Source organism: Eretmochelys imbricata, chromosome 2, assembly GCF_965152235.1.
Source record: "Eretmochelys imbricata isolate rEreImb1 chromosome 2, rEreImb1.hap1, whole genome shotgun sequence".
Lineage (NCBI taxonomy): Eukaryota > Metazoa > Chordata > Testudines > Cheloniidae > Eretmochelys > Eretmochelys imbricata.
This window is the reverse complement of record NC_135573.1, coordinates 204182059-204191922: the sequence shown is the minus strand read 5'-3', so window position 1 is coordinate 204191922 and position 9864 is coordinate 204182059. Positions and strand designations below refer to the sequence as shown.

General features: G+C 42.3%; 2 protein-coding genes across 3 annotated transcripts in view; one reads left to right on the top strand and one right to left on the bottom strand.

Moving 5' to 3' along the window:
* Nucleotides 1–2779: 2779 nt before the first annotated feature.
* On the bottom strand, nt 2780–9582 carry DPH3 (diphthamide biosynthesis 3). Of its 2 annotated transcripts, XM_077811308.1 has the most exons (3): nt 9451–9582; nt 5737–5811; nt 2780–4374 (listed from the first exon to the last, which is right to left on the bottom strand). In XM_077811308.1, the coding sequence occupies exons 1-3, from the start codon at nt 9556–9558 to the stop codon at nt 4312–4314; spliced, it is 246 nt and encodes an 81-aa protein (XP_077667434.1). In that variant the 5' UTR covers nt 9559–9582; the 3' UTR covers nt 2780–4311. The 2 variants fall into 2 exon arrangements, with proteins under 2 accessions (XP_077667434.1, XP_077667435.1); XM_077811309.1 differs by lacking the exon at nt 5737–5811 and having other exon boundaries at nt 9451–9570.
* OXNAD1 (oxidoreductase NAD binding domain containing 1) overlaps nt 9474–9864 on the top strand; it is a 41791-nt gene continuing 41400 nt past the window's right edge. Inside the window, exon 1 of the mRNA XM_077811306.1 lies at nt 9474–9619. Coding sequence (XP_077667432.1) covers nt 9557–9619 — 63 coding nt within the window. The 5' untranslated portion in view covers nt 9474–9556. The remainder of the gene's footprint in view (nt 9620–9864) is intronic.

Here is a 9864-nt window from a genome sequence, read left to right as displayed (position 1 = left end):
CACGGTCAAAAATATTGCAACCGTTTAGCCTTATGGTGGACAAAATCAGTTAGGTGTGGAATGGAGGATGTGTCAAAAAATTGTTTGCAGACTTGCCAAAAAATAATAAGGGTGAATCCAAACAATAAACAACACTCTCCATAGCAAGGGGAGAGAAAAAAGGCATCATCATTACCAAGGTGGATTAGAAATTATGTAATACAGCATTGCCAACTCTTGCAATTTTATTGTGAGCCTCACAATATTTGGTGTTTTTCTTAAAGCCCCAGCTCTTGGATTCAGGTGAGTAGGTAAGAAACTCAGCTTTCATTTTTTAAAAAAAGTAAGTTTCTAGTCCCATTGGTTGCAAAGACAAGCTTGAAAATATAATCCTTGAAGGCTCCAACACCAAAAGACAAATACAAAGACCTCAATTGCTATTAAAATCATGATTTTGGGGGGCCTAACATGTAAATTTTGAATTCCTAGAATTAACAACATTGTTAATATAAATTAAAGACCGTCATGAAACTGACCTGGAGAAGAAAATGGAATAATTCTCTTTTTCAATATCCTGAAGTACATAAAACAAAAATAGAAAATATGGGGAAGAGTTATAGGAAAATTAATTAGTTTACAAAGGGCTGGTATCAATGATGAACTATATTTAGCGGTTATTCCCCTTATGCAATTAGTTTCCCTACAATTATCATCCAGTACGTAGGTCTGTATTCTTTTATTACCAGGAGTATAGACGCAAACTTTATCAATGTATTTAAAATGTCATTCACTACAATAGCCTCATAAACAGCAGATCTCTTTTTAAGTCAGGGTCCCAAGAGGGAGAAACTACTGCAGGCTGTTCAGACTCAAGCAGACATTGCAGCATTGGTTTGTACTCCCTTCACAAACTTAAATGGCTAGAATATTTTTTTAAAGGACAGTTTGTATTATGAAGCACAAGGGGTAGATTCTGGGGCAAATTCCACAGCCTGGTAAGGTTTAGCATTATTTTAGTTTCTCAGTTTAATTTAAAACAGACACACAAAATTCCCATAAATAAGGAAACTTGGAGCCAAGGCTGGCACAAAACACAGAGGTAATCTACCAATATCCTTCACATACCAGCTGGGCTATTGCTTCCAGCTCTGTATTTATCATCTCTCTGAAGAAGCATAATTTATCATTTCTTGGTTTACTCCCGGTAAAAATATAAAACCTTGTTACTTTCTTGGAACAACCATGGTGTCTAGAAGCCCTCTCTTCGATTACTTAATGATAATAGTATGTGAAGCAATAGGTATAATGATACAAGCAGTATCATTGACTGCACAGTCCTGTTTGTCACTTTTGACCCACTCCCATGACTACAGATTTAATGTAGCTGGAAAACAGGATTTTTCTCATAAATTTAGTACAAACAAAGGGCCTTTCTTATATTACACTAGTGGGCAGCCAGTCACCAGTAGGGTTACTGTGATTATTGGACCTAAAAATGTACCCTAAGCTCAACTGTGTGAAGTACATAAAAGTTCACAAAATGTAACAACCACCTAAGACTTTTTGCCTGCCTAGGAATTAACCATTGAAAACGGGTCAAGTTGTTTTCAATAAATGAATGTTATGGACAGGTGCAAGAAAACCAAATAGAAAAATTGAATTAGTCCAAATAAAAATGGCCTACTGATATAAGTCAAGGACTGTGGTGAGATATTTAGTAAACAAGCAAATGTGGGAACAAAGTTACCTATGCCAAGTGTGGTTTTACAGAAATAGATTTAATTGGTGTACAAAATAACGAGGATAAAATGTGTCATCCACTGTTACTCCCATTTTGGGGGGGAAAGGGGGTCGAGGGGAGATCTTAAAAAGAGACTATCCCCAGCTCATCTGCCAGCTTGCCAGCATTGCAACTCATCTCAGCTGCCTCAAGTCAGAAAGAGCAGATGAGGCTAAGGGACTTTCTTCTCAAGAGGAAAACCAGCTACCCTTATCCTTGTTTAAGGAACTTTGTTTTCATCTGAGAGTGCTGAAAGTCATTGCATCATCATGACATCCAGTCTTCATATCAGTGGGGAATCTCTAATGGCCCCTTCCCTTGTTGTATTGCTTTCTATCCCCCTTCTTTACTCTCTCATTCTCTGGGCTTTTCACTGAATCCTGAAATCAACTATAGTGCATTCATCCTTCCTTGTTAAGGAGAAAGGATCCAATCAGATGACATCCATGACCAGAGCTTGAACCAGGGTGTAAGCAGCAGATGTCATGTTGACTTGCCAGCTAAAGCATCCACTTGTGATTAACCAGCTGTCCAGTCTTCCAAAAATATCCACAAAAGACATGTTTCACCCATTTATTTTCTATCCTGTTTCTACACTACCTTGTCTCTCTCTGTTAACAACAGGATAAGTGAATGCCCTTCACACATCAGGAAGATTATTAATGATGTTTTTACTCTAAAAGGAAGGAGACTGATAGGGTCTGACTAAGTTTGTTTTGTATAATCACTCAACCACAGTTTCAATATAAAAGTTTGTTTTAATTCCTTATTCTCTTTTTTGTTTAATCAATAAACTGTCAACCTGAATGAATGCTTTTGCATGTCTGCCAGTAACCAAGTAAATCCAAGGTTTCTGTGAAAAATAACTCTGAGCCTATCACTGTTTAATGCTGGACAGTGAAAGAGTTTACGAAGATCTTTAACACCTTAGGCCTTTAAAATCAGTATCAATACAACAGGGCCCACTGTTCTAGGTGCTATACAATCATAATAAATGATGGTCCCTTACAATTAATGATACAGTTTTAAAAACTTTTATTTAAATAAACAAAATAAATATTTGTAAAAAATATACTTTAAATAAATCGAGACCACAGCAGTTTTTAAACGTAGGAATCCAGCACCACCTTGTGGCCATCCAGTGAAACAATTATTTGTTAGAATCATAGTATCATCCAGTTCAGATTCAGAACTTTTAGTTAATGGATACATTTTGGAACCATCTAGGTTTTGCAAAAACAAGGTTTTACTAACTCTCATAATTTTTTCCATGGTTTTGTTCAGATGTAGTTATTCCCCTCTAACACGTACAAACTCACTTATTGCAGGATTGGGTTAACACAGAAAAGCTAGAAATAGTGAAACTGACTTTTTTATATTCAGTGCCCAAGCTGAGCGATATGAGTAGTAAACAAACCATAGAAGTGTTATAAAGTATAAATTTGTAAAGCAGCCTAAGAATAAAGTGCTTTGGAGTGTGTTCTTTCAAGGTTCTCTCTGTCTTAAGAGCACCATTTGCAAACCTGTTCTCATGAAAAGACTCCTGCTGGGAAAGCACTTACTAGACCAGGGTCTACACTGGTAAAGCCTAATATAAATGTTGAGAAGTACAACAGAAACACAGCTTCACTATTCATACATTGACAAACAGCACTGAGAATAACTTGCAGCCTTATTGAGTATTTGATGTAGTAGGGTCAGATGAGTTCATCCAAGTTGTTCAGAAAAAATTGGATCAAATGCTACTCACAGGTACACCTATTCACCCCACTGGGAGTGAAGGTGCATTCATGGGAAGTTACCAGGACTGCATGAGTATTACCAAATGTGGCCCACCGTGTCTCTCTTCACACAATCTAAACAAGGGAATCAGAAGTTATCTAGTTTGTTTTAAGTAAGTTTAGCTTGGTAGCCATAACCACGATTGCTTAAGACTCTAGGACTAAAGATGTGTTTACTTTAATGCAGCAAGCAACAGATATGACAGGTTCAACAAATAAGTTGTACCTACTGAAGGCAGAAACTGCAGCTGTTTGTTTCTAACCAGAACACTTTCTATTGCCCAAACCAGAAAAATTCTTCTACCATTCTAACAGTCCAACTTTTTCCATGTGTGAACCATTTTGTAACATATATAATTAATAGAGCCAACCTTTTCTTAAGCCCCCAACGGTTGATGATCCACGTATTTCATTCTGTGCAGATACAAGGTCCAGAGACTGGAGAATAGCTACTCTTTAGCTAGGTTTAGCATACAAATTTCACAACCTTATATGCAATGGACTGGAAAAAGCTTTTGTTGATTTGCATCCTATCCTGGAGAGCTTCTCAAAGTCTTAAAACATTTTACAATAATTTAAGAATTATATGCTTTCAGGCACAAACCCACTTATGTTTTGGCTACTAGAGACAATTGATAGTAGCCAATCACTGCACTGATATTTGAGGAGCAAACATCTCCAGAAGTACAGAACTCTGCGAGTCTTTTCCACATTGACAGCCAAACATTGGGGTTTTTTTGTTCAAGAAGAGCAGAGTCCATATAGCATTCATCAGCATTTAACCAGTTCCTTGCTTGTAGGTGCTGAGACTACTTCACCACACACAAACTGTTCCTAAAAAAACAAAAATGAATAGTGTTATAACTAATTTCCACTGCCACTCCCACAAGCAGTATAATGTAAGATAATTTTGTTTTATGGCAAAACAGTTTTATTATAGGCACGGTTGAAACTGAAGCCTGAAATTAAACTTTCATATAAAAATATGCAAGAACTGATAACATACAAGTATGTTTAAATAGGCTTGTCACTTAGCTAACTAAAAAACATCATTGCAAATTTGGATTACGGAGGCGCTACAAATAAGGTTGTAACTAGCTTCCTATTATAAGAACCATTTTATCTACCCTCCTACCAAAAAGGAGTTTATTTTAAGGTATGTACTGACTGGGTAAGAGGGAATTGGGGAAAACAATTAACGTGAATTTTGGAAAAAAATTCTAATTCAATATTTATTTTCAAAGTTTGAAAAATAGTATCAACAACAACTAGCACATGTACATGGCATAGAAACTTCACATTTGATTTATGTGAGCTCCTTGACATGATCTAGTCAGCGGACAGGACTGTTTCTGCTAGTTTGAAATATCTATTCACTCTGGGTTTTTGAACATATGCATATATGATTAGATCTCAATGTTTATGAACTTCAAAGCTGTGCTGAAGGACGGCTGGGGCAGTGAAATGTGAAACACATAAGAAAACAAAATTTATTTATAATATATGACTTTATCCTTAGAGAGCCCCTTTAATTTATAAAAAAGCCCAAAAAAATGCATCTACAATTACTCTTTTTTCTCATGGAAGATCTCCCACCATTGCTGGCAGTGGTGGCAGCATAAATGTAAACTGGCTGTTGGCATTACCACTGTTATGCCACATAATTGACTGGAACAGATCTAGCCACATGAGGGAAAGACTGTCTGCAGCCATCTATACTAACTCTCATGCGGGTGGTACCACTGCAACCACACTGGTTGCTGAAATACAGGTAAGAAATTTCCTAGTGTAGGCAGGGCCTGAGTGCAACTTCTCAGGAGACAGTGACCTACCTGGATGAGCCATTTATAGCTACCAGTGGCAGCTGTATGCCTGCAGTCAGATGTCCTGGCTCAGAACATGTCCAGACGAAAACAGTGTGTCAACCAACGTGTTACAATTAACATGTTTTTAAACTAGTGTGGAGGTTTAACATCTTCACAAGTGTTTTACACAGTCACAGCTGACCATAGGGGAGCTTGGGGTCCTCTGGGACAAGCCAGCATGCTGTTAATGTGATAAACCTTGATTGGATTTAAAGATGTACCAGACACCTGTTTGCCTCGATGGTGTTGCCCGCTGCCACAAAGCCACTGAGGAAGACAGACACTTGCGTCCCCATGCTCCCGCTCACCCCTAGGCTGGCCCCATTCTCACCTGGTCATAGATCACCCTCACAATCAAGGAGCAGCTGGGGCAGGTGGCCACATCCTCCCCATTCTCCAAATCCTCCTGCAACAGATCCAGGGACACAGTCATTGCTCCGCAACTGTGCAGCACTGCTGGTGTAAGGTTGCATTCCTCCGCCTGAGCCAATGTGCTGCTTGGCTATTATAAGCTTGCTCATGTGAGCTAGAGTGCTCACTAATATTTGTTACCCTCACTCTGCCCTTACTGAGGATTAGCTGCCTTGCTAGTCACAGGGACTAAAGGGAGCAAATTGGAGGGGAGGGATGGGCAGAATCTGTGTGTGTGTGTGGGGGGGGGGGGAGAGAGAATACACAGGAGGATTAAACAGCTCGAGGAAGGAGAAGGGATGAGAGGCAAAATCAGGGACAGGGTTAAGAACCAAGGTGCCGCACTGCCAGATGGTGGCAGAGGAAAACTCTGAGATAGGGAGGGGGAGAGGTGAAAACATTACCCCAAATGAGAGCCATTTGCAGTGGTTACAAAACTACGGCAGGGGGCTGCTGCTCCCACACCCTCCACTTCAGCACCCACTTCCCAATCTATGTTCTTAAAAATTCAGCACCCAATGCCTAGACAAGGCAGCTTTTCCCATCTGATATGATGTATTGATCTGCTAAAGGAGTGAAATATTTTTACATGTACTCTCCTCCAAAAGTTATAATTGTCACACATGTTTAGTGTTTAAAAGAATCTCATATTAGTTTATATCTCTGCATACAGCCACACAGCAGTTCACAGATTATCCTAGCTGCTGTTCTGATTACCTCGGACTGCCTTTTTCTACATTTACAGTGCATTACAAGTTTCACTCCTTTAAATGATTTTCTTTTAAAATGTTATTTGTTACTCTTAGTACTTCATCATTTACCTTTGTTAACATTGTGCAGATGGATGTTACTTTATTTGCTATTAAAAATATAAACAAACACAGTATCAGTGAAAATACTGATAGTTGCTAGTAGCTTTAGCAATCACATCTCACAACATTTCTAGTATTGTGATATTCGTTTTTAATTCTAAATTTGTGTTTCTGGGTTTTTTTTATTACACAATTTTATTCTTTGGCATCATATGACTTCCAGACTGACTGATTTCCTGGGTTCAGTGTCAAAACTTCTTCAGTTTCCTTTGATCTGCCAATGGGGACTGTCTTTGTCAACTGTTATTTGCCTCCCTATTCAGCACCCTAGTGCTTTTTCCACGTCACCACTTGTGTATAGAACGTGGCTCCAAAATAATCACTAAAGGCCAAATTTTTAAAGGTTGAAAGCACCTAGATACCTTTGAGAATCCCCCTAGTAGCCTAAATACCTTTAAAAATCTGGTCCCAAGGGCACTGTTCTACCTTGTATGAAATCCTTTTCATAGGCAAATTTTTACTGTTATTTTTATATGCAATATACAATAAAATATACAACCCCAAAATGGATTCTTGTGGCTCTCAATCTAACAATCGTGTTATGCACCTGAAAGTCATGCAATTTAAAAGAAAAACATAAAAAAAATTCTTGCTATTTGCCTTTTTGTTTCTGTGCCTTCAGGGGCACTAGCTTCATACTTGTGCTGTTACCTCTCCCAAAGAATCCATATACAGTAAAAGCTGTTTTATCTGGCATGCTAGGGGGCTGGGGCGTGCCAGTAAGTGAAAAACACCAGTTAACTAAGAGGGAGGGAGTTTGGGTGCGGGGCTTGGGCGCAGGAGGGGGCTTAGGGTGCCGGATCTGGAGAGTGCTCACCTTGGGCGGCTCCCTCCAAGCGGTGACCTGTCCCAGCTGCTCCTAGGCGGAGGCACAGCAGCCAACTCTGCACACTGCCCCTGAGCGCTGGCTCCGCAATCCTATTGGCCGGGAACCATGGCCAATGGGAGCTGCATGGGCAACGCCTGCTGGCAGGGGCAGCACGCTGAGCTGCCTGCTGTGCCTCCGCCTAGGAGCAGCCAGGACAGATCGAGGCTTGTGGGGAGCTGCCCAAGATAAGTGCTCCCCGGATCTGGCACCCCGAGCCCCCTCCCCTCTCTCGTACCCAAACTCCCTACCAGAGCCCACACCCCCTCCCTCACTCTGAACCCCTTCTGGCCGTTCTTCTGCCCAGGAGCGGCAGGGACAAGTCGCCATTTCCGGGGAGCCACGCGGAGCCAGGTAAGGAGCCTGCTGACCCCGAGCTAACCAGACTATAAACCGAACTTTCTATGAAGATTAGAAATACCAGCTGATAAAACTTTCCGGTTGGTACAGGGCCGGATAACACAGCTTTTACTTTACCTAAAATGGATGTGCATTCCTATAACATTAAACATGGGTTTGGACCTCCAGGAATGTGACCCCCACCCGTTGTAACTGAAAATTTATTAAAACTCCCATCCTCTAAACACTATGGTGCACAATTTACTCTTCTATTACTTCACTTGTTGCATACATAGATGTTGATTTTTCTAGTAGATTATTTATACTTCTAATTGCATATTTCAATTTCACACCCTTTTATGTATGCTACATATTTTGTTATGATACATTTCAGTGATGTTCTTCATTCTGACATATTGACTGTTCTGTACTGCCAAAAATAAAGGATTCTTAAAAACTGAATGATCCCATTACTCTTTTTCATTGAATTGGGTGGGAGGGCAAACTGCTGATCTCATCTAGTTTGCTTTTTGGTGGAACTAAAGTGCCTTGTCTGACTCTACACTACGTTTTTACAAGGGGATAGGTAATACATGTTTGTTACCGTGGTGGAAAAATACACGTCTTCTTAGCACTGAGGACACAGATTACAATGCTGACTCAGGTGTTAATGAATCATTATTATTCATAGTTGACAACTCTAACACTCAGACGTTCTTGTCAACTGCTGGAAATGGCCCACCTTGATTATCGCTACAAAAAGTCCCTCCCCCCCACCCACTTTCCTGCTGGTAATAGCTCACCTTAAATGATCACTCTGGTTACAGTGCATATGGTAACACCCACTGTTCCTCATGTTCTCTCTGTATATAAATCTCCCCACTGTATTTTCCACTGAATGCATCCAATGAAGTGAGCTGTAGCTCATGAAAGCTTATGCTCAAATAAATTTGTTAGTCTCTAAGGTGCCACAAGTCCTCCTTTTCTTTTTGGGAACACAGACTAACACTATTTCTAAGTCATCAGAGGTATTTGTCTCTGAATGTCTGCAGCCCCACCCCATTTGTACAGGTGTCACAGATAACTAGTTAAAACTAGGGGGATAAAAATTGATGAGGAAAAGGCCTGAGAAACAAAATCAGAGGGCAGCCTGGTCATACGTTTGTGCCAAAATTACTGCAGACTCTCTGTGGCCTACCCTGCAGTGGAAAGAGGCTAAGGAGGACAGACAACACCTTCCTCCCGGGTTTTACGTACAAGAGCCCCGCGGCTAACTCTGCAGAACGCCTGCTCACGAGGCAGGAATAGCCTGACTTTACCCGGGCCACGCCGGCCGCAACCCGCCCTCTGCCCCCAGCAGCGCAACGCGCCGCCCCCGGCCAGCGAGCGAGCGCGGCAGCCGCGGGGCGCACCTGGCTCTCAGTAACGGCTACCGCGGGCAGGCCGAGCCGGCGGCCGTTGGTAACGTTTCCCCAGCACTGGGGCGAGGCCCGGCGCGGACCCCGCGCCCCGACCGGGAGAGGCCGGGCTCTGTGCACTGCCGCCCCGCGCTCCGTACCCGGGTGATGAGGAAGCGGTCCCCGCACGGGCACGGGTAGCTGTATGTCTCGGTCTCCTCATCGTACTCAAAGTCCTCGATCTCCACCTCATCGTGAAACACCGACATGGCCCCACGCCGCCGGCGCCTCTCAACTGCGCATGCGCCGTCCCTTTTCCCCGGCACTCAGGTCAAGTACGCCGCCAGTCCACTTCCGGGCTTGCTCGGCTGTGTGCGCCAATAGCCTGTCAAGCCGGAAGCGCACTGCGCGTGCGCCGGAAACCGTTTTCCGGCCGGCCATCGCTCATGCGCCATTCACGGTCGAGACGGCGGGGTGTTTCTGCCACAGCCCTCCGCCACATACGTCACAGCCAGCGGGGAGCCAATGGGGAGAGAGCAGGGCTTGCCTCAGAGCTAGCGGGGGGGGGGGGGGAA

Coding starts and splice junctions, on each gene's coding strand:
- DPH3 (XM_077811308.1), bottom strand. CDS start 9,558: ATGTCGGTGTTTCACGATGAGGTGGAGATCGAGGACTTTGAGTACGAT. Junction 5,812..9,450: donor ACCGCTTCCTCATCACCCGG/GTACGGAGCGCG, acceptor GATCTGTTGCAG/GAGGATTTGGAGAATGGGGA. Junction 4,375..5,736: donor TGAGGGTGATCTATGACCAG/GTGAGAATGGGG, acceptor TTGTTTTTTTAG/GAACAGTTTGTGTGTGGTGA.